Consider the following 25,582-nt stretch of genomic DNA (forward strand, 5'->3'; position numbering starts at 1 on the left):
CAAGGTTTTCATAATGCCCTTCAGGATTGTTAAAAGCCGTCTTCCATTCATCCCAGAGGCGTATCTGGAGGAAGGCAGCCGGGCATGTGCCTGGGCACAGCCGGCAGGGGGTGCATTCTGCTGCCCCCAGACTGAGATTCAGCAGTTCTCTGAGCTGGCTGTCAAGCTGACAGCTGGCACAGACACTGCAGCGCGCTGGCTCCCAGTGATCAATTGTACTTGCGTATTACAGACGCGCGTACAATTGAAGCTCTGACCACTGGTCAGCATGTTAGTGGAGCTGAAGACACCGAACTTGGGGGGGGGGGGGGGGGATGATTTAAGGACAAGTTTGGGAGCAAGGAAAGGACAGGTGCAGACATAATATGGGGAGTGGGAGAAATTTGAAGACAATGTGAAGAGGAAAGTACGAGATGGGGATGGGTGCAGACTGTATTAGGAGTGAGGGGAAAATGTATGCGGTCACAGTATAAGGAGCAAGGGTCAGAGGAAGTGTGCGGACACAGTATGGGAAGTTGGAGGGATGTGTGAGGAGGCAGTATGGCAAGTGAGAGGTTAAATGTATGAGGAGGGAGGACGAAACATGAGGAGTCTATTGAGGGGAATAGTGCAAGGAGACAGTATGAGGTAAGGAAAGTATGAGTGGGCACGGTATAGATACTGAGTACTGTGTGTGTGGGGGGTGGGTAGAATGGAGGGACAGTATACCAAGGAAGGGAAGTGTGGTGAGGGGGCAGAGAATAGAGACTGGGCCTTATGGGGTGGACCCCGTTTATAAGGGCGTAATCTAACTGAAGAAACGTGTCCATAAATGCGTGAGATGTGTCTTTAAATCAACAGAAATCATTTTAACGGCTGTTGACTAAAGAATGTGGATTTTTTTTAAGGTGGATGGGCCCATTTTTCCTTCAGATTTTTTTTCTAGAATTATCAGGGTTCTTTTCAGAGTTCTTCAATTACTGTCTGGCGTAGGCGAATACCCTCTCACTTCCTTCTCATATCTGAGCCAGCACTGCCCCCAACCCGTACAGGCTTCCATTAGTGTACAACACAAAGGGCTTGGAGATGTCAGCATAGGCCAAAATGGGGTCATCTTCAGAGACCAGAAGGCTTCCTGTTGCCTGGGGCCCCACTGGATTGACTAGCAGTGGGTCCCTCCTGCGTTCCTTTTTAATAGTTCATGTAGAGGTGCTGCAGTCTTAGCAAAGTTCTTGATAAACCTTCGGCAATACCCGGTCTGCCCCAGGAACGCTCTCAGTTTTCTCAACGTAGAAGGTATAGGTCATTTTTGCACGGTGGCCACTTTTTCCATGGTAGGATAGACTGCCACACTGTAAACTGTGTGCCCCAGGTACTCAAGTTCTCCCTGAAACAAATGGCACTTCCTAGGTTTGATCTTCAGTCCATGTCTGTGAAGCCATTCCAGCACCTGCCCCAACCTGGTAAGATGTTCTTCAAAGGAGGGTGAGTGGATAATGATGCCATCAAGATATATCAGGGTTGCATCAAAGTTCAGGTCGCCAATACATCTGTCAATTTATGAAAGGTCCCTGGTGCATTCAGATCAACTCGAAAAGCCCCATGGAAAAGATGGAGGTAGTTTTCAGACATTCCTTTGCACCCACGGGGACTTGCCAGTAGACGCTGGTCAGAACAAGGGTCGAGAAATACTTAGCTGTTCCTAACGCAGACAGGGATTCTTCAATCCTTGAGAGGGAGCTTGGTACAGGCATTCAGTCGTCGATAGTCCACACAGAACCTCAATGTCCCATCCATCTTGCGTACTAGTACAATGGGCGCAGCCCAGGGTCTTTGACTTCCCATGTCACCCCATTTGAATGTGTGACAGCAAATCTGATATATGTCAGGCGGGATCTGTAGATACCTTTCTCAGATGGGTGCTGTAGTTCCCGTAGGGATCTCGAGTTGAATGGCTTTAATGCACTCAAAGTCGTCGTTGTGCTGAGTGAACACTCCTAGATACCACAGTAATAGGTTATCAATCTGTCTCGCTTGTTCTGGAGTGAATTCTCTGTGGTTTGCTCCCATTTGTTCCAAGAAGTCGCTGCCAGTCCGGGCTCCACACCTATCTTCCCTCATGTTGAGTGACGCTGATAGAATCCAGATTTCTTTTCACAGGGGTCAGTTCAATGACATTGGACTTTGTGAGACCTTCCAGCAACACGTACACTTGTTCTAGCTCTTTCCAGGGAAATAATTGTAAACTTGTCCCACTCAGGTTAATGCAGCGCATGTGCACTGTCAGGGATCTCACAGGGGAAGGGGGCCGTCGACTTGTCTCATCTGGGGGAGGGGAGAGAAGGGCCCAGCAGAGGTCGGCTCTCTGGCGCCACCACTTGCCTCAGATCAGTCAGGGAACTGCACCGAGGGCAAATAGTCGCCGGAAAGGCTTCCCTTATAGGTACGAGTTAGTGAGGCGCTCCCAATGAGGGGGAATGTACAGGGGTTGGACAAAATAATGGAAACACCTAACGTTTTGGCATCATAATCTTCGAACATGTGATAAACATGCAAACCGTGACATATGGTAATGTTTTGTAGTTGATTATTTGTGTTATGTGATATGTGTATTTAAATTAACTGTTTTGCATAACTGTAAGAACATTGATGAGAACCTGATACCAATGGCAGACCTCTCAGGTTTTCAAAGAGGCCAAATTGTTGGTGCTCGTATGGCAGGCGCTAGTGTAACAGAAAGTGCCCGAATGCTTGGCGTGTCAAGAGGTACTGTCTCCAAAGTAATGACTGCGTTTGAAAGAGAAGAAAAAACGTCCGCAACAAAGCACAGGTCCGGCTGAAAGTCAAAATTGACTGAGAGAGACCGTCGGACTCTAAAGCGATTTGTTAGAGAGGATCGCAAGACCACGGCTCCGAAAATCACTGCTGAGCTCAATGAACACCTGAAAAGTTTCCACGAAAACTGTTTGTCGGGAGCTGCACAAATCTGGATTCCACGGAAAAGCTGCAATTAGAAAACCGCTGCTCTCAATGACAAATGTTTCCAAGCGTTTAGAGTGGTGTAGAAACCTCTAGAATTGGTCCCTCGAGCAGTGGAAACATGTGATATTCTCAGACGAATCATCGTTTACCCTATTTCCGACCTCCGGCCGAGTGTACGTTTGGAGACAGCCGAAAGAACCATTCAATCCAGACTGCCTTCTCCCAACCGTAAAACATGGTGGAGGTTCTGTGATGATCTGGGGTGCTAGTTCGTGGAGATCCGCCGGGCCAATGATATCCCTTCATGGAAGAATTAACAGCCGAGATTATTTAGGCATTTTGGGAGAACAAGTGCATCCAATGGTTCAAGCACTGTTCCCAGAGGGGAACGCCATCTTTCAGGATGATAATGCACCAATTCATACAGCTAGAATCGTTAAAGCATGGCACGAGGAACATTCTAATGAAGTTGAGCATCTCATCTGGCCCCGACAATCCCCAGACCTCAACATTATTTAACATTTATGGTCGATTTTAGAGATTCAAGTTAGACTTCGATTTCCGCCGCCATCGTCGCTCAAAGAACTGGAGGGTGTTTTAACTGCAGAATGGGCTAAAATTGCTTTGGAAGCAATTCACACCTTGTATGAATCCATACCTCGGAGAATTGAGTCTGTAATCGCCGCAAAAGGTGGACCTACTCCATATTAAACTAACTTTTGTTGATGTTTCCAGGTGTTTCCATTATTTTGTCCAACCCCTGTATATCACCAGTTCAGGCTGGGGATATATATCTAAACCTCCCGGCCGTCACTGCCAGAGTTCCTCACTAAAACAATACGGTATTCTGCCACCAGTTCCTCATTTAAAATAAGCCCCGTCCGACAGCAGACTTAGATCGGGTAAGGAACCAACCCTGGGGTAGCGCAGGCTCGGACTGGCCCATAGGGTAACAGGGGAATCCCCCGGTGGGCCCCTGTGCAGGTCTACACCCCCAACCCCACTGCATGAGCAGAACTTAGCATAATTCAATTGATTCTGTGCAGAAAAAGCAACATCTCATCATTCATTTATCAAACTACACAGTTTATTATTACATAGAGATATACAGTTGTGGCCAAAAGTATTGACACCCCTGCAATTATGTCATATAGTACTCAGTTTCTTCCTGAAAATGATTGCAATCACAAATTTTTTGTATTATTATCTTCATTTAATTTGTCTTAAATGAAAAAACACAAAAGAGAATGAAGCAAAACATTGATCATTTCACGCAAAACTCCAAAAATGGGCCAGACAAAAGTATTGGCACCCTCAGCCTAATACTTGGTTGCACAACCTTTAGCCAAAATAACTGCGACCAACCGCTTCCGGTAACCATCAATGAGTTTCTTACAATGCTCTGCTGGAATTTTAGACCATTCTTCTTTGGCAAACTGCTCCAGGTCCCTGATATTTGAAGGGTGCCTTCTCCTAACAGGTGTTCTATGGGATTCAGATCTGGATGCATTGCTGGCCACCTTAGAAGTCTCCAGTGCTTTCTCTCAAACCATTTTCTAGTGCTTTTTGAAGTGTGTTTTGGGTCATTGTCCTGCTGGAAGACCCATGAGCTCTGAGGGAGATCCAGCTTTCTCACACTGGGCCCTACATTATGCTGCAAAATTTGTTGGTAGTCTTCAGACTTCATAATGCCATGCACACGGTCAAGCAGTCCAGTGCCAGAGGCCGCAAAGCAACCCCAAAACATCAGGGAACCTCCGCCATGTTTGACTGTAGGGACCGTGTTCTTTTCTTTGAATGCCTCTTTTTTTCTCCTGTAAACTCTATGTTGATGCCTTTGCCCAAAAAACTCTACTTTTGTCTCATCTGACCAGAGAACATTCTTCCAAAACGTTTTAGGCTTTTTCAGGTAAGTTTTGGCAAACTCCAGCCTGGCTTTATTATGTCTCGGGGTAAGAAGTGGGGTCTTCCTGGGTCTCCTACCATACAGTCCCTTTTCATTCAGACGCCGACGGATAGTACGGGTTGACACTGTTGTACCCTGCAGGGCAGCTTGAACTTGTTTGGATGTTAGTCGAGGTTCTTTATCCAACATCAGCACAATCTTGCGTTGAAATCTCTTGTCAATTTTTCTTTTCCGTCCACATCTAGGGAGGTTAGCCACAGTGCCATGGGCTTTAAACTTCTTGATGACACTGCGCACGGTAGACACAGGAACATTCAGGTCTTTGGAGATGGACTTGTAGCCTTGAGATTGCTCATGCTTCCTCACAATTTGGTTTCTCAAGTCCTCAGACAGTTCTTTGGTCTTCTTTCTTTTCTCCATGCTCAATGTGGTACACACAAGGACACAGGACAGAGGTTGAGTCAACTTTAACAACTTTAATCCATGTCAACTGTCTGCAAGTGTGATTTAGTTATTGCCAACACCTGGTGCCACAGGTCAGTTACAGGTGCTGTTAATTACACAAATTAGAGAAGCATTACATGATTTTTCGAACAGTGCCAATACTTTTGTCCACCCCCTTTTTTATGTTTGGTGTGGAATTATATCCAATTTGGCTTTAGGACAATTCTTTTTGTGTTTTTTCATTTAAGACAAATTAAATGAAGATAATAATACCAAAGAATTTGTGTTCGCAATCATTTTCAGGAAGAAACTGAGTATTATCTGACAGAATTGCAGGGGTGTAAATACTTTTGGCCACAAATGTAGGTAAAATTGTGAATGAGGGTAGTGTAATATTTGTATGCAGGTGGGTCTCCAAAGTCAGTGTTACAGGTGGGTGTTTGGGGTCGAGTTCCTGCCTCTGCACAGGGGGAATCTCGGGCCATCTCCGCTGCGGTCTCCCATTCTTCTCCTGCCGCAGTGGAGCCTGCTCAACAGAGACGTCGGTCCCAGCGTCTCGCTCAGTCTGACTCTGTACAAAGAGTTACTGCTGCTTTTCCTGCTTCTGCCATTGAAGTCAGTGCTGGGCAGCGGCGAGCAGACGCTTCTGGGACTAAGTCCTGCTTTTCTCGTTCTGAGCATGCCCAGAGTAAGATCTCTCAGTGGAGATCGAGGGTCACATGATCAGATACTGCAGCTAAGGCCATTGGTCCTTCAAGAAGGTCCTGTAGGTGCTCACGCTCTGTGGCAGACTCTCATTGGTCCTTCTAGGAAGGTCCTGTACGTGCTGCAACTATTTAAGGCTCGCATGGCCGCACGGCCATGCGCTAGTATTGTTCTAAGTTATGTGCTTTGCGCCAGTGTGGTCATGTGAGTTTGTGTTCAGGGACCCGGCTGAAATAAGCCACTAGAATGCTGGCACCTCTGGCGAGGAGATTTTGTGTGAATGTATTCAGGGACCTGGCTGAAATAAGCCCCTAGAATGCTGGCACCTCCGGCGAGGAGTTTGTGTGCATGCATGACCACCGACTGCTCTCAGTTGGGTAGTTAGCCTGTGCCACTGTGAAGTCAAACACGGCGCAGTGCTTTGAGTTTCGGCTACTCTGTGAAGTAACAGGGTTAGCTCATACCGCCTTATAGTTTGCTAGCAGCAGGTTCTCCTGCACGGTGGACCCCGGGCTGCGAACGCATCAATTATAATAAAACCTCTATATTTACTCGGTGCGTTCCGCTAGCCCTAACAGTGGGCCTTTGGCATCCCAGTCCGACTCTGGAGTAGCGTATGATATAACCAACGGACCGTGCGGACGTGGGGGTTCGTGGATCGAGATAAAAGAGCAGCCCAAGATTAATTTTATATTTAATCTCCGAAGAGGCACACTAGAAAATACAGCTATACATGGAAGAGCAAATATTTACAGTCAGGAGTGTAGTACAATGATAGGGTATAGATAGGTTGCAATTACCATGTTATGTAGCATGTGACCACAGGGAGGCGCTGATGTATCACAGATGCAAATCGTAGTTACAGGCTTTCTGGGCTGCGTCAGCAAACTTAACCTCCGGCCATCAGAAAGCCACTTACCAAAATGAGGGGCTGCCTTCCTAGGCTGCTACCTCACACATATGCTCCCACCCCCTGGGTGGTGCAGTCTCTCTCCACCCATGTTTGAGAATATTATTTTCTGCCTAGACCGTGTCTGGCCCATATCTTGGCGCCCGAAGCTCTGAATGGGGTGGTTGTACCGCCACTGGATTCTGCTGGATTTTATCTGCGCATAGAGGCTAAATATGACTACCATATGTAATTACTGCTAGCTATGCTTTATAACTCCATGATCCAGAGTGCTACAGGTGGCTAACTAATGTGTGCACATGGGAAAAGGGACGCTGATTCAGAATATGTGCTTGGTTCATCTTAGACATATTGAATTATGTTATTATAGTCATTTCCCATGTTCAATACCTCCTAGCCTTGCTTTCCCATGTGCTTGATCAGACAGAGGTTCAGGTTTCCACAGCTGCACAAAAGTTCGCACCCTTGTGTTAACAACTTCAAAAGAGCTTGTCCTAGCTGGTTTAATGAAAAGAAAACAAAGAGCCTAGGGAATCCCAAGGGTGAGGGCACATTTCAGAAGTGGAGGGGGGACTTAAAATCCAAAATGGATTCTCCCTTGTCCCTCACAAGTACACATCCTTGCTGGACTGTAGCTAAAGTACAGGTGATTAGCAATCCCAGAATAATTTCTTCCCTTTCTGTGGGCTCAATTTGCACTACTTCCAACAACACATGGACCCACACTGACATGGCGAGTATGGTTTATCCCACAAGTAGGATCAGCTTCTGGAGGTACCACCACCTTACCGAGGCACTGACAAGCGGTTTGTAGCTTTTGAATCTGACTAACCAGTACTAACTGGTGGAACACTTTTGCTTGCATGATGTCGGGTTACTCGGGCCCTGTTATTTCTGTGACTTCCATCAGCTAAGAATTCCCCTACTTCTTTCAGGACATTCAGGTCACAATGGGTCGTCGTCCTCCTGGTCCTTTCACTAAAATGATTCCATTTCTGCCCAGATCTTTTCTGCACCCTCATATGGTAATCCACACTGTTCCAACCAGCGGGAAGGGCAACTGGTTGACATTCACCAATTGGATGGTTAGTTCTCTTCCAGAGTGAGCAACATCTGGGAAGAGGACTCAAAAGTATTTTTTTGGCATAGTTGTCACCTGGGACCTGGTGTCCATCAAGCAGCTGATACGTTGTTCATTAAACTCAGCCCAATTAACATGTCTTTCATGAACAATATCTTCAGAGCTGTCATTCCCTTTTTCTGGGGTGTGGAGCCCCACAGTGCACTCCTCAACCATGGGACATGCTAGTTTTATGGATGCCCTCTCCTTTCCTGATTTGGATAATTCCAGGAGATATGTCCTCATCCGCCACGAGTCCAGCATGTTACACCATTCTCCTCTGATGGGTGGCGAGTTCTGGGCAGCTGAGTGTGGGGCGGAAGGTATTCCAGTTTCAATCTCTCATCGTACCAGGTCACAGGGCCAGACGCTGTGTTGCCAGTAGGGCTACCCCTAATATCACGTAGTTCTTCTCTGATATGACGAATCTCTTGTTGTAACTCATGGTCCCAATGAGGTTTCAAATTTGTTGATCCAAGGGCAATCACTACATGGCTTCGGAGTATTCTTGTGAGGACAGGGGCCTCTTGTCCTCGGATCCTTGCCTCTGTCCTGACCTTGTGGAAGCTCATATTGAGGTTAGAGCACAGGCGTTCTTTCAGAGCCTGCCAAAAGTAAGGGTCTCTCAGGCCGGCCACTAGCTGATCTCGTAGCACCTCATTTAATGGACCGAGCCCTTGGTATTCTTCCTGTGTCTTCTTGGTGATATGGGCCATCACTGCCTGCAGCGCGTTTGCATACTGGGCCACAGTCTCAACCTCCCCTTGGACCAGACGGATAGGCACATGTGTAGGTTACCCAGGTCCATGGTATCACCGTGCATGTCTGTTAAGATTTTTATCACTATCTAGTGTCACAGTCCCTTGGCTGTCCATTCATCACGGTCTATCTCGCCTCTCCATCTAATGTCAATAGAACCAGCTTTGCCTTGAAGGCGGGGGCGGGGGCGGCATGGGGTGCATGCATAACATGCTCCTAAGTAGCCCCACCCAGTTCAACAATAGCAAGTTGTTCACTGTAAACTTAGGGAGGTTACTGAGCATAGGCCCCAGGGGACTGCTCTCCCTGGTTACTTAAGGTACCGTCACACTCAGCGACGCTGCAGCGATATAGACAACGAGCCGATCGCTGCAGCATCGCTGTTTAGGTCGCTGGGGAGCTGTCTCACAGACAGCTCTCTCCAGCGACCAACGATCAGGGGAACGACTTCGGCATCGTTGAAACTGTCCTCAACGATGCCGAAGTCCCCCTGCAGCACCTGGGTAACCAGGGTAAACATCGGGTTACTAAGTGCAGGGCCGCGCTTAGTAACCCGATATTTACCCTGGTTACCATTGTAAAAGTAAAAAAAAAACACTACATACTCACCTTCTGATGTCTGTCACGTCCCCCGGCATCCACAGGGTTACGCGCTGCTGCTCAGAGCTTCCTGCACTGACTGTGGGCGCCGGCAGTAAAGTAGAGCACAGCGGTGACATCACCGCTGTGCTCTGCTTTATGGCCGGCGCTGACACAGTCAGTGCAGGAAGTTCTCGGCAGCAGCGCGTAACCCTGTGGACGCCAGGGGACGTGACAGACATCAGAAGGTGAGTATGTAGTGTTTTTTTTTTACTTTTACAATGGTAACCAGGGTAAATATCGGGTTACTAAGCGCGGCCCTGCACTTAGTAACCCAATGTTTACCCTGGTTACAAGTGAACACATCGCTGTATCGGCGTCACACACGCCAATACAGCGATGACAGCGGGTGATCAAGCGACGAAATAAAGTTCTGGACTTCTAGCTCCGACCAGCTATGGCACAGCGGGATCCAGTAATAATAAGTCACTTGGCACTCAAATGGTTTCTTTCAGATGAAAAAAGTGAACATCCCATTTATTTGTGCATCCAGTTCAAAGATTATTTAAACGTTTTCGGTCAAATCACAAGACCTTCATCAGAAATATCTTTAACAAAACTGGAAGCATAGGACAATGAGGTATATGAGCCTAGGCAACCCGGGATGGAAAGCGCACCTGGAGCGTCTCAGATCCTTAAAGGGAGAAGGAGGGCGTGTATCCGCCGCTGCATATGGCACTCATAGACGTCCGGTCCGTCACGCTGTGTGGAGTGATCCCGGGGGCAGCCCCCGGGATCACTCCACACAGCGTGACGGACCGGACGTCTATGAGTGCCATATGCAGCGGCGGATACACGCCCTCCTTCTCCCTTTAAGGATCTGAGACGCTCCAGGTGCGCTTTCCATCCCGGGTTGCCTAGGCTCATATACCTCATTGTCCTATGCTTCCAGTTTTGTTAAAGATATTTCTGATGAAGGTCTTGTGATTTGACCGAAAACGTTTAAATAATCTTTGAACTGGATGCACAAATAAATGGGATGTTCACTTTTTTCATCTGAAAGAAACCATTTGAGTGCCAAGTGACTTATTATTATTGGATTGACGGGCTGGAAACCTGACTTGGGCACCACACAGGATCCTTGAGTGCCGTGTGTTTTGTCTTTAACAGCGGGATCCAGATCGCTGCTGCGTGTCAAACACAACGAGATCGCTATCCAGGACGCTGCAACGTCACGGATCGTCGTCGTTCTCGCTGCAAAGTCGCTTAGTGTGAAGGTACCTTTACTGATCCCCCATTTCAGTGCTGGAATGTTGCATCCTGCTGATTACGCTAAATGCAAACAAGTCACGGCATGCAACACGCATATAAGAGCGAGTCCGGGATTTCAGCCTCAGCGTCCCCCTACTCACGCGTCCTGCATGTCTTACTGGTTGGCGTCAAATTACTTCCACCTTGCCGCTCTGGCCTCTTATATCAGGGAATTGCACCATCAAGGCCACATGACCCGGTTCTACATCTAGACTCTTCTTTCCTGAAACTCTTGAAAAGTTCAAAGAGACGAACGGCACCAGGACTCAACAATGCAGTATTGGGAGCGCTGAATCAAATACACCTCTTTAGACCCACAACGTGCGGTATCTATGCAGTACTGGAGCGTGGTGCTCAGCATCAATAGCCATAACAGCACAGTAAAACTTTGCACAAGAAAGTAGAAAAATGCGGCACTCACCCAGGTTGCGAAGTGAATATCTTTAATCTGTCTTTAATCCATGTACAGACTTTGCATAAAAGACAAGCGGAGACGACGAGGGTGCGGGGAGAGTGAGTTGGGCGACGGCCGTTTTGCCCAATTAGTGCTTCCACAGGTCCTGAAACTCTTCCTGTTAGTTCCGCAGGGTTCTGATCGGCAGTAGGTGGCAGCCTCTGGACATAAATGCAGTTTAGCACTGAGGAATGTCATTCCTTGCAGCACGCCATTTAACACTTTGATTGAGACAGGGATCTGGAGTCCTACACCTGCTTGTCTCCTATTGTGACTTGTGTCTTGAATGACAAGCCCTTATTCTAGCGATACTGCTCCTTGTTCACCAGTGCCAGCCTTTCCTATTGGGATATACGTGGCTGTAGCATCAGTTGCTTGGCATGTGAGGTTTCTGTTACTCCCCTCTCACGTCACTCCATTGCCTGCTACCGAACACTAAAAACACCAAAAAAGGAAAAATTCAAGAAAATACACCAAAAACAGGCAGAGATGCTTACCTGTCTGAATCGGCCTCAATACAAATGCACAAGCAGGGTGCAGCGGACCCAAACAAAATAGCAAATGCACAGGTGCAATACCTAATGAAACAGCCAGCCTTCAATCAGGGTTTGGCCGTGTGGTACACCAATGCACTGAGATACATACTCTGTATGTGGCGTGTTCACACAAGGAATGCAAAGCATCTGGCTCCAGCCTATTAATGACGCCCTATGGCGGGCTGCCCAGTGCTAAAATGCATCCTGTGCGAACAGAGGCCACAGTGTACAGAACCATTTGGGCCCAACAAAAAATATACGTGCAAAACAAAACATATAAATATATGTAAGGTATTAGTTGATATTCTGGCCATAATATGCAAGCCGGCAACCCACGCCAAGGGTCCTTACGTTTTGCCAGTCCTACTCGAACATGATATATAATATATATTTTTTGCAGGGTGCAGTTGGGCCCAAATGGTTCTGTACACTGTGGCCTCTGTTCACACAGGATGTATTTTAGCACTGGGCAGCCCGCCATAGGGCGTCATTAATAGGCTGGAGCCGGATGCTTTGCATTCCTTGTGTGAACACGCCACATACAGAGTATGTATTTCAGTGCACTGGTGTACCACACGGCCAAACCCTGATTGAAGGCTGGCTGTTTCATTGGGTATTGCACCTGTGCATTTGCTATTTTGTTTGGGTCCGCTGCACCCTGCTTGTGCATTTGTATTGAGGCCCATTCAGACAGGTAAGCATCTCTGCCTGTTTTTGGTGTATCTGCTACCGAACACTACAGGAAGTAGTCACAAGAGCGGAATTCAGGCTTGCCCTACCAGATAATGAAGGATGGAGAGTCATTTGGCATTTGTTCAGGTTATATTAATTCTGAACTTATTTTGTGCGTGGTGCTGTGGTGTCATCTTGTAATGTATGTGAAAGTTGCAGCATTGCTATATTATAACACAGACTTGACCCTCTCAGATAACCTCAAGTACATTCACAAACTGTGGACTCTTACATCAGTGCCAGTGACAATATGTTCTAATAACCAATACAATAATCCAAGGAAAGGGAATCAATAATTCTGAACTTAATTTGTTGCATAGTGCTCTGCTGCCATCTTGTGGTTACTTTCAAAATTGCAGCATTACTATCACTTAATACAGATTTTCTCCCACAGATAACAAGTACATTCACAAACTGTGGACTCTTACATCAGTGCCAGTGACAATATGTTCTAATTACCATTACAATAATTAAAGCAAAGGGAGTCATTAATTCTGAACTTAAAGGGAATCTGTCACCCCAAAATTCGCTTATAAGCCAAGGCCACTGGCATCAGGGGCTTATCTACAGCATTCTGTAAAGCTGTAGATAAGCCCCAGATGTAACCTGAAAGATAAGAAAAACAAGTTAGATTATACTCACCCAGGGGCTGTCCCGATGCGGTCCGATCCCATGGGCGTCGCGGTCTGGGTCCAGCGCCCCCCATCTTCATACAATGATGTCTTCTTCTGTGCTTCCTGCCGCGGCTCCCGCGCAGGCGTACAAAGTACTGCAGTGCGCAGGCGCCGGGAAAGGTCAGATAGGCTCGGCATACTAAACTTGTGCATAGGCTCTGCTGCCATCTTGTGGTAGTTGGGAAAATGTCAGCATTACCATCACATAATACAGATTTGCCCCACAGATAACCTCAAGTAGATTCACAAACAGTGGGCAACTACATCAATGCCAGTGACATTATATTTAGTAATACGTGAGCGTGTTTTTCGAGCAAGCTCATGTTCGAATCAAGTATCTTCCGTGTGGTCGAAAAAAATGCTTGAGTTGCCGCGGCTGCATGTTTTGTGGTTGTCGACAGCCGCAACACATGCAGTGATTGTCTAACAAACAGGCAATCACTCTGAATATTCAGAGCGGCACTGTAACAGCTCCCCCAGATATGACTGACAGCCGGCAGCAATGTAGAGACAGTGTCAGTTTGTATACTCAGAGTGGTGACTGTACCAGCACTGGTAAAACCCCCCATAACTCAATAATGAATGCTGGAGGGGAGAATAAAGATCATTTTCTCCCTGCTGGATTTGGTTTCGTGCAGGCGCCGGACAGCATAACGCTGTTAACCTGCAGATTAACCCCATATCTGCAGGTTAGCAGCGTTATTCCTGGTGACAGGTTCCCTTTATTTTGTGCATTGTGCCCTGCTACCATCTTAGGTCGGTTTCACACGTCAGTGCGTCCGGTACGTGCAGTGACAGTTTTTCACACGTACATGTTGGCGTGTTTTCACGGACCGTGTGACCGTGTGCAAAACCCGCAGAGCACTCACAAATACCAGGAGGACACCCGAGCGTGCTCAGGAAAACTCGAGCAACAAGTATACTCGCTCATCACTAGTGTCTAGACATTGCTTAACCCAAACTTTGAGGAAGTCTGGAGAGCATTTTTTGGTGTGAGTTGAAGTTGGATTGATATCACAGTGGTGGCGTCTTTCAAGTGTGGTGATTTTGGACTATATTATGGCCCACCTTGTGGACACAGAACGACTAGTAAGTCTTGTGGAGCAACATCCCGAACTTTGGGACACTCGATCTGAAGGATACCATGACAGGCTGGCGATAGAACGTGGTTGGTTGGCAGCAGAACAGCTCTACCCAAAACCTGGTTGGACCACATATTCACCTGCAAAGCAGGCAAAGTTTGGTAAATTACCCCATAGATGTTCCATTGGAAAATTAAAATAGAAATAATTTTTTAAGAAAAAAATAGTTTCCATTGTGCTTTATATCTGTCATGTTACATGTCTAACCAACACACACATTATCTGATGTGTAGTTAGCCCTTGTAGGTCAAACCACATTATCATACACTGCTCAAAAATAAAGGGAACACTAAAAACCCACATTCTAGATATCACTGAACAAAATATTCCAGTTGTAAATCTTTATTCATTACATAGTGGAATGTGTTGAGAATAAAACCTAAAATGATCAACGTAAATCGCAACTAATATCCCACGGAGGTCTGGAGTTGGAATGATGCTCAAAATCAAAGTGGAAAATGAAGTTACAGGCTGATCCAACTTCAGTGGAAATGCCTCAAGACAAGGAAATGATGCTCAGTAGTATGTGTTGTCTCCACGTGTCTGTATGACCTCCCTAAATGCCTGGGCATGCTCCTGATGAGGTGGCAGATGGTCTCCTGAGGGATCTCCTTCCAGACCTGAACTAAAGCATCCACCAACTCCTGGACAGTCTGTGGTGCAACGGGACATTGGTGGATGGTGCGATACATGATGTCCCAGATGTGTTCAATCGGATTCAGGTCTGGTGAACGAGCGGGCCAGTCCATAGCTTCAATGCCTTCATCTTGCAGTAACTGTTGACACACTCCAGCCACATGAGGTCTGGCATTGTCCATATGGTCTCACAAGGGGTCTGAGGATCTCATCTCGGTACCTAATGGCAGTCAGGCTACCTCTGGCGAGCACATGGAGGGCTGTGCGGCCCTCCAAAGAAATGCCACCCCACACCATTACTGACCCACTGCCAAACCGGTCAGGCTGAAGGATGTTGCAGGCAGCAGATCGCTCTCCACGGCGTCTCCAGAATCTGTCACATGTGCTCAGTGTGAACCTGCTTTCATCTGTGATGAGCACAGGGCACCAGTGGCAAATTTGCCAATCCTGGTGTTCTGTGGCAAATGCCAAGCGTCCTCCATGGTGTTGGGCTGTGAGCACAACCCCCATCTGTGGACGTCGGGCACTCAGACCATCCTCATGGAGTCGGTTTCTAACAGTTGTGCAGACACCACATGCACATTTGTGGCCTGCTGGAGATCATTTTGCAGGGCTCTGGCAGTGCTCCTCCTTGCACAAAGGCTGAGGTAGCAGTCCTGCTGCTGGGTTGTTTCCCTCTTACGGCCCCCTCCACGTCTCCTGGTGCACTGACCTGTCTTCTAGTAGTGCCTCCAGCCTCTGGACACTGCGCTGACAGACACAGCAAACCTTCTTGCCACAGTTCGCATTGATGTGCCATCCTGGATGAGCTGCACTACCTGAGCCACTTGTGTGGGTTGTAGAGTCCGTCTCATGCTACCACGAGTCTGAAAGCACAACCAACATTCAAAAGTGACCAAAACATCAGCCAGAAAGCAATGGTACTGAGATGTGGTCTGTGGTCCCCACCTGCAGAGCCACTCCTTTATTGCGTGTATCTTTGCCAATAATTTCCATCTGTTGTCTATTCCATCTGCACAACAGCATGTGAAATTGATTGTCAAACAGTGTTGCTTCCTAAGTGGACAATTTGATTTCACAGAAATTTGATTTACTTGGAGTTATATTCTGTTGTTTAAGTGTTCCCTTTATTTTTTTGAGCAGTATATATATATATATATATATATATATATATATATATATATATATATATATATATATATATATATATATATACAGTACAGACCAAAAGTTTGGACACACCTCATTTAAAGATTTTTCTGTATTTTCATGACTATGAAAATTGTACATTCACACTGAAGGAATCAAAACTATGAATTAACACATGTGGAATTATATACTTAACACAAAAGTGTGAAACAACTGAAATTATGTCTAATATTCTAGGTTCTTCAAAGTAGCCACCTTTTGCTTTGTTGACTGCTTGGCACACTCTTGACATTCTCTTGATGGGCTTCAAGAGGTAGTCACCGGGAATTGTTTTCACTTCACAGGTGTGCCCTGTCAGGTTTAATAAGTGGGATTTCTTGCCTTGTAAATGGGGTTGGGACCATCAGTTGTGTTGTGCAGAAGTCTGGTGGATACACAGCTGATAGTCCTACTGAATAGACTGTTAGAATCTGAATTATGGCAAGAACAAAGCAGCTAAGTAAAGAAAAGTGAGTGGCCATCATTACTTTAAGAAATGAAGGTCAGTCAGTCTGAAAAATTGGGAAAACTTTGAAAGTGTCCCGAGTGCAGTGGCAAAAAACATCAAGAACTACAAAGAAACTGGCTCACATGAGAACCGCCCCAGGAAAGGAAGACCAAGAGTCACCTCTGCTTCTGAAGATAAGTTTATCCGAGTCACCAGCCTCAGAAATCACAGGTTAACAGCAGCTCAGATTAGAGACCAGGTCAATGTCACAGAGCTCTAACAGCAGACACATGTCTACAACAACTGTTAAGAGGAGACTTTGTGCAGCAGGCCTTCATGGTAAAATAGCTGCTAGGAAACCACTGCTAAGGGCAGGCAACAAGCAGAAGAGACTTGACTGGGTTAAAGAACACAAGGAATGGACATTAGACCAGTGGAAATCTGTGCTTTGGTCTGATGAGTCCAAGTTTGAGATCTTTGGTTCCAACCACCGTGTCTTTGTGCGACGTAGAAAAGGTGAACGGATGGACTCTATATACATGGTTCCCACCGTGAAGCATGGAGGAGGAGGTGTGATGGTGCTTTGCTGGTGACACTGTTGGGGATTAATTCAAAATTGAAGGCATACTGAACCAGCATGGCTACCACAGCATCTTGCAGCGGCATGCTAATCCATCCGGTTTGTGTTTAGTTGGACCATCATTTATTTTTCAACAGGACAATGACCCCAAACACACCTCCAGGCTGTGTAAGGGCTATTTGACCAAGATCGCGAGTGATGGGGTGCTACGTCAGATGACCTGGCCTCCACCGTCACCAGACCTGAACCCAATCGAGATGGTTTGGGGGTGAGCTGGACCACAGAGTAAAGGCAAAAAGGACAACAAGTGCTAGGCATCTCTGGGAACTCCTTCAAGATTGTTGGAAGACTATTCCCAGTGACTATCTCTTGAAGCTCATCAAGAGAATGCCAAGAGTGAGGAAAGCAGTCATCAAAGCAAAAGGTGGCTACTTTGCTGAACCTAGAATATAAGACATAACGAAAAAGTGTGAAACAACTGAAATTAAGTATATAATTCCAAATGTGTTAATTCATAGTTTTGATACCTTCAGTGTGAATGTACAATTTTCATAGTTATGAAAATACAGAAAAATCTTTAAATGAGAAGGTGAGTCCTGACTTTTGGTCTGTACTATATATATATATATATATATATATATATATATATATATATATATATATATATATATACTAGATTGTGGCCCGATTCTAACGCATCGGGTATTCTAGAATATGCATGTCCCCATAGTATATGGATGATGATTCCAGAATTCGCGGCAGACTGTGCCCGTCGCTGATTGGTCGAGGCAACCTTTATGACATCGTCGCCATGGCAACCATTATGACATTTACGTCGATACTGTGCCCGTCGCTGATTGGTCGAGGCCCAGGCGGCCTCGACCAATCAGAGACGCGGGATTTCCAGGACAGACAGAAAAACCCTTAGACAATTATATATATAGATATATATATATATACAGTATATAACAAATACAAGTAAGAAAAAAAATCTAGATGCCGCCTAGAAAACAAAACAGATGATGAGCTTTTCTTTATTTAACACATATTGTATCGGTACTTTTCTATTGAAATAAAGAAGCCCTCCCAATAGATTTTAGATTAGCTTAACCTGTATAAAGTAGTGTAAGGTTGTTTTCCCCTTCACGCCGCAGCCCTTTTTCGTTTTTGCGTTTCCGTTTTTCACTCCCCTTCTTCCCAGAGCCATAACTTTTTTATTTTTCCGTCAATATGGCCATGTAAGGGCTTGTTTTTTGCAGAATGAGTTGTACTTTTGAACAATAGCATTGATTTTACCATATTGTGTACTAGAAAACAGGAAAAAAATTCCAAGTGCAGCGAAATTGCAAAAAAGTACAGTTCCACAACGTTTTTTTGGATTTTTTTTTACCATGCTCACCAAATGCTAGAACTGACCTGCCATTATGATTCCCCAATCATTACGAGTTCGTTGAGACGAAACATAGGTTCTTTTTTATTTAAGTGGTGAAAAAAAAAACAACATGTGTTAAAAATAAAAATAAAAAAATTTGTCATTTTCTGATACCTGTAGCGTCTCCATTATTTGTGATCTGGGTGATGGCTTTTTTTGCCTGCAGAGCTAACATTTTTAATGATACCATTTTGGTGTGGATACGATCTTTTGCCTGTTAATGCATTTTAATGCAACGTTGTGGCGCTCACAAAAATACCTAATTCTGGCTTTTTACTTTTTTCGCTACACCGTTTACTGATTGGATTAATTATTTTCATATCTTGATAGATCGGGCGATTCTGTACATGGCAATACCAAATATGTGTATTTTTTAATTTTATTTTGTTTTATTTTGAATGGGGGGCGATTTAAACTTTTAGATTTTTTAAATCTTTTTAAAAACATTTTTTTTTTAACTTTTCACTTGCTGCGATAGTCTCCATTGGAGACTAGAAGCTGCGATAATCTGATCACCTCTGCTATACACAGGCGATGATCAGATAGTGAGTGATATTTCACCGAGCATAGATATAAAGTGTCACAAAACTCAATCACCGACAAAAAGCACTATATACAAAAGGTAAACTTAATAAACTTAATAAAAGTTAACTTTTAATATATTATATGATAAAAAGACAACAAACACTTCACACATACGGCCATAAAACAATATCCATTGTTTGGCTGAAAGATACACAATGGTTTGTAAACTATCTGTACCCTACGTTGCCGCAGAGGTTGGCACCCTAAAACCTGCGCAGTGGCGCCCCCACTCAACGTAGGCTCTCCCTAATAACCCTATTGGGCCCTGTCGTGAAAGAGAAGACAGAAATTCAAACAACAGACCATACAATTCAGACAGATACAATAAGTAGAATTGTCAACAATAGAAAGACATCCTAACAATCAATATCGTGTGCTCAGATATATTGCACACTTCCCATATTATTGCACATGTTCCCATAAAGATTATAATAATACACAATGGGGAATGCAGCTGAATACAAATGCATTGTTCCTAGGTTTGCCCTACCTGACCGCGGAGGTTGGCACCCTATGAACCTACGCAAATGGCGCCCCCGCTCGTCGTCGTCTTACCCTAATATGCCCTATAAGGCCCTATTTTAGGGAAGAGCTCAGGGACATAAAAAAAACGCATCAATGCAATATGCCCTGTGTCAAATATTAACACAAGTAGATATTAATATATCAAATCAGGTACCACCCGGTCAGGATTCACAGTGCAAGTGAATAGATTTACAGTGCAAATGAATAATTAACAAATATTATGACAATTCCCTTATATAATACATGATATATCTTAGTTGGCATAAAGAGATATATAGGTCACAGCCATAAATTATTAAGCATGTTTATCTCTACACGTTTCCCCGAGGTCGGTTCATCAGGAGACATACTCAATATCAATTGAAAAGCAGGCTGTTGGAGATTTGCAGTTCTGGGTGGATATCGTTCCCCACTGTAATCCAGGGCACACTCATCTATTCTAGTGTGACCCTCACCCTTCTGATTCATGATTCAGATAAGTCTTTTTTCAATTGATATTGAGTATGTCTCCTGATGAACCGACCTCGGGGAAACGTGTAGAGATAAACATGCTTATGTTATGTTGAGCGGGGGCACCACTGCGCAGGTTTTAGGGTGCCAACCTCTGCGGCAACGTAGGGTACAGATAGTTTACAAACCAGGGATATTATGCACCCTGTATCTTTCAGCCAAACAATGGATATTGTTTTATGGCCGTATGTGTGATGTGTTTGTTGTCTTTTTATCATATATTAAAAGTTAACTTTTATTACGTTTATTAAGTTTACCTTTTGTGTATAGTGCTTTTTGTCGGTGATTATCACAATGAGTGCTACCACAACTGTGAAGTCAGGGGGCCCACCAATGCCAGCCCCACTTACAGTCAAACGTGCTATTTTGGATACACGTTTAGCTGAAATGTTTTGTGGCACAATGGAACCACCAGCTTCCAGTGCCGCAACAGCTATAGTGGCTGCCAGTCAGGCAGGCAGCTGAAGTCGGCGTGCCCATCGTGGGTGACACATGACGTCACTGCCAAGCGTTACCTGGGCACCATATGGAGGAAGATAACATTGCTTGCCACGGGAGTGAGGGAGGGTAAGAAGAATTGTTTATTTTCTTGTGTTTAAATGTGTTTTGTAGAATGCCAGGAAGGACAATATTATTACAGGAAGGGGCCCAAGACGGGGACATTATTAAAGGATGGGAACTAGACTGGCGGACATCACTATAGGACGGGGTCACTATATAAGGATAGGGTCCAGGAAAGGATCCATTAATGTAAAATGGGTCCAGAATGCTGGGCATTATTACAGATAGGTCCCAGGGTGAAAGACATTACAGGACATAGGACATTTCTACAGGATAGGGTGCATTACAGACCGGGGGCCAGGAAGAACTACATAATTAAAGAGGCCTACAGATCTGACCAACATGCTGGTGGGGGCCCATAGGACTCCAGTTACGCCACTGGACCTCTGCGTGAGGCTGCAAGTCAGAATAGAAGTCACGTGTTCCAGAAGAGGACTGAAGCAGAGCTGGGAACTAAAGAAGATATTGATTATATCACATTACGCACACATCTACACAGGTTTAGATAATACAAATATTATTGGGGATGCATCTATAAGAAAAATGTAAAAGTACAGTTGGATTGTTGCATTCACTGAAGAACTACATTTCTTGCTGACCAATTCAAATGTAACAAAATTGTTTTGTATTTTTATTTTGCCAATCAAAATGAACAATGATTAAAATTTACTTCATATTTTTAAGAGAAGGCAACTTGATAGCAGCTTTCCGAACTTGTTCCGAGATGTCTTTTCCAAACAAAGCTCTAAAAGGAGAAAAAAAATATTTGGCCTTCATTAACATGTTTAAGATCAAATAATGAATGCGCTACACAGACATTTTTTTGAGTGATGGCTTTTATAACACATCACAAGTAGAGATGGGTGGACCCCTGGATGTTCGGGTCTGGCGTGTTCGGCCAAAGTTATAAAAAAGTTTGGGTTTGCATACCAGAACAGTATCCAGACTCCATTCACTTGAATGGGGGGCCTGAACATCAAGTGTTTGACACGCTGTCATTTGCATGACAGCTGCGGTTCCCATGCTGTGAAATGATAGCGTGAGCCGCAGCTGTGATCACTGGCGTTGGGCTGATGGGACTACTGCTTCCATCAGTGAACAAACCAAAGAAAAAATGGATCTCAGAGCAATAATTAAAATGAAAATCTTTATTGATGATTATATCAAGGAAATTTCATCATCATAAGAATACATAAATACAGTGCCTACAAGTAGTATTCAACCCCCTGCAGATTTAGCAGGTTTAGGGTACCGTCACACAGTGCCATTTTCATCGCTATGACGGCATGATTCGTGACGTTCTGGCGATATCGTTACGATATCGTAGTGTCTGACACGCTACTGCGATCCAGAACCCCGCTGAGAATCGTACGTCGTAGCAGATCGTTTGAAACTTTCTTTCGTCGTCTAGTGTCCCGCTGTGGCGGCATGATTGCATCGTGTGACACAGGTTGTATACGATGTGCGCACAGTAACCAACGGCTTCTACATCGCAAATACGTCATGAAATTATCGCTCCAGCGCCGTGTATTGCAACGTGTGACCGCAGTCTACGACGCTGGAGCGATAATCATACGACGCTGCAACGTCACGAATCGTGCCGTCGTAGCGATGAAAATGGCACTGTGTGACGGTACCCTTACACATTTGGAATTAACTTGGCATTGTGACATTTGGACTGTAGATCAGCCTGGAAGTGTGAAATGCACTGCAGCAAAAAAGAATGTTATTTCTTTGTTTATTTTTTTTTTAAATTGTGAAAAGTCTTTTCAGAGGGTCATTTATTATTCAACCCCTCAACCCACCAGAATTCTGTTTGGTTCCCCTAAAGTATTAAGAAGTAGTTCAGGCACAAAGAACAATGAGCTTCACATGTTTGGATTAATTATCTCTTTTTCCAGCCTTTTCTGACTATTTAAGACCCTCCCCAAACTTGTGAACAGCACTCAAACATGGTCAACATGGGAAAGACAAAGGAGCATTCCAAGGCCATCAGAGACAAGATCGTGGAGGGTCACAAGGCTGGCAAGGGGTACAAAACCCTTTCCAAGGAGTTGGGCCTACCTGTCTCCACTGTTGGGAGCATCATCCGGAAGTGGAAGGCTTATGGAACTACTGTTAGCCTTCCACGGCCTGGACAGCCTTTGAAAGTTTCCTCCCGTGCCGAGGCCAGGCTTGTCCGAAGAGTCAAGGCTAACCCAAGGACAACAAGGAAGGAGCTCCGGGAAGATCTCATGGCAGTGGGGACATTGGTTTCAGTCAATACCATAAGTAACGTACTCCACCGCAATGGTCTCCGTTCCAGACGAGCCCGTAAGGTACCTCTACTTTCAAAGCGTCATGTCAAGGCTCGTCTACAGTTTGCTCATGATCACTTGGAGGACTCTGAGACTGACTGGTTCAAGGTTCTCTGGTCTGATGAGACCAAGATCGAGATCTTTGGTGCCAACCACACACGTGACGTTTGGAGACTGGATGGCACTGCATACGACCCCAAGAATACCATCCCAACAGTCAAGCATGGTGGTGGCAGCATCATGCTGTGGGGCTGTTTCTCAGCCAAGGGGCCTGGCCATCTGGTTCGCATCCATGGGAAGATGGATAGCACGGCCTACCTGGAGATTTTGGCCAAGAACCTCCGCTCCTCCATCAAGGATCTTAAGATGGGTCGTCATTTCATCTTCCCACAAGACAACGACCCAAAGCACACAGCCAAGAAAACCAAGGCCTGGTTCAAGAGGCAAAAAATCAAGGTGTTGCAGTGGCCTAGTCAGTCTCCTGACCTTAACACAATTGAAAACTTGTGGAAGGAGCTCAAGATTAAAGTCCACATGAGACACCCAAAGAACCTAGATAACTTGGAGAAGATCTGCATGGAGGAGTGGGCCAAGATAACTCCAGAGACCTGTGCCGGCCTGATCAGGTCTTAGAAAAGACGATTATTAGCTGTAATTGCAAACAAAGGTTATTCCACAAAATATTAAACCTAGGGGTTGAATAATAATTGACCCACACTTTTATGTTTAAAAATTTAACTGAGCAACAAAACTTTTTGGTTTGTAAGATTTATGCATCTGTTAATAAATCCTGCTCTTGTTTGAAGTTTGAAGGCTCTAACTTATTTGCATCTTATTAAACCTGCTAAATCTGCAGGGGGTTGAATACTACTTTTAGGCACTGTACATAAAAAAAGAAAAAAGGGGGGTTAAAGTGACACCTTAGTGCCACGTCCAATAAATGGCTGGTGTAGACAAAAGGGCATAATTATACCACATGCCTATAAACATGCACATACAGTACACAGAATGAGTGGCAAAAAGTCTGAAAACCAATTGCACAGATACCAATGGTAACAACCATTACATCAAAAAATTCCAAAGTGCCTCTTATAACAATATAAAGTGACAAGTGTATAGTGCATATAGGCCTCCGGATGAAATAAATTATATAGAGAAATATCTAACTATTTGGATGGCCAAAGCAACTCAATCAAATCAAATTATAATACAGTTGCAAACCCAAAGATCTGATGCAAATGGATGTAATTAATGTGGAAAATATAGGAGTGCCCATAAAACACCAACCTGGATAAGGACGTTGAAGACAAGACCGGTATTGTCCGGTGACATCAAGCCCACGGGTTAGTAATGGAGAGGAGTCTATAAGACACCTATCCATTACTAATCCTATAATTATATTGTAAAGAAGCACACAGCCAGAATAAAGTATTTTATGTGAAATAAACACTCTTTTTAGTTTTTATTTAAAATAAACACAGTTATAATCGCCTAATGCCCATTCCATTAAAGCCAACGTCTCCTGTAATAAAACAAAAATAAAAAACAACCATATCTCTCCCCTGTCCGACGTTCTGTCCCACGCCGTAATCCATGTCTGGGGGATAAACAGTTTTCAACCTAGATGAGGCCAAAATGCGACCATCCAGGCTGAAAACCACTGAGGAATGAGCTAGTGCGAATGCAGCATCAGTGACATCATCGAGGTTACTGCCAGTCACTGAGGTTGCATTCCCAGCCAGGCCAATTAACTCAGGTGACCTCAGTGAGATCACGGCTCACACATTGAAACTAAGTCTCACGGTGCAGCTTTGAATTCACCGACAGAAATTTCTCATGGTGAACTCAACATTGCACTGTGGGACTTTTTCTCATTGTGTTAGCGTAGTTCAGGGGCCCGTGCACTGCAGCTCATTCTTCCTTGGATGTCAGCATGTACAGTCGCTTGATGCCACCGTTCATGCTGAAAAGCACATGTTGCACAGATGGATTACGGCGTGGGACACTATGGATTTCAGTCATCTCTCCATCCATCCCTCATTCATCCATCCCTCCAGCCATCCCTCATCTATCCATCCAACCATGCCTCCATGCATCCCTCATCTATCCATCCCACGCAGACTCAGTGACCAGCAGTAACCTTAATGACGTCACTGATGCTGCTCATTCTCCCAGTGGTTCTCAGCCTGGACAGTCGCATCTTGGCACTATACAGGTTGAAAGCCGTTTATCCCCAGACATGGATTATGGCGTGGGACAGAACGACGGACAGGTGAGGGATATGGTTAGTTTTTATTTTTGTTTTATTACAGGAGACAAGGGATTCAATGGAATGGGTGTTAGGGGAGTATAACTTTGTTATTTTTAAATAAAAAATGAAAAGTGTATTTTGTTTTTATTTCAAATAAAATACTTTATACTTACTACATGTTTATTTACAATATAACTATAGGATTAGTAATGAATAGGTGTCTTATAGACTCCTCTCCATTACTAACTTATGAGCTTAATATCACCTGACAATACAAAGGTGACATCAACCCCACAAATATGAACCCCACTTGCTACTGGGCAAGTGGGAAGAGTT

General features: G+C 44.8%; 1 protein-coding gene across 17 annotated transcripts in view; it reads right to left on the minus strand.

Moving 5' to 3' along the window:
* Positions 1-21,243: 21,243 nt before the first annotated feature.
* Positions 21,244-25,582, minus strand: part of OSGEPL1 (O-sialoglycoprotein endopeptidase like 1) — a 165,267-nt gene continuing 160,928 nt past the window's right edge. For 11 of the 17 annotated variants that reach the window (XM_077275426.1, XM_077275428.1, XM_077275424.1 and 8 more), the window contains one exon: positions 21,245-21,443. In XM_077275426.1, coding sequence (XP_077131541.1) covers positions 21,365-21,443 — 79 coding nt within the window. In that variant the 3' untranslated portion in view covers positions 21,245-21,364. Of the gene's footprint in view, positions 21,444-25,582 lie in introns of all 17 variants that reach the window. The other 6 variants (XM_077275433.1, XM_077275438.1, XM_077275437.1 and 3 more) reach the window with 3 other exon arrangements.

The sequence above is a fragment of the Ranitomeya variabilis genome, chromosome 7, assembly GCF_051348905.1.
Source record: "Ranitomeya variabilis isolate aRanVar5 chromosome 7, aRanVar5.hap1, whole genome shotgun sequence".
NCBI classification, from domain to species: Eukaryota; Metazoa; Chordata; class Amphibia; order Anura; family Dendrobatidae; genus Ranitomeya; species Ranitomeya variabilis.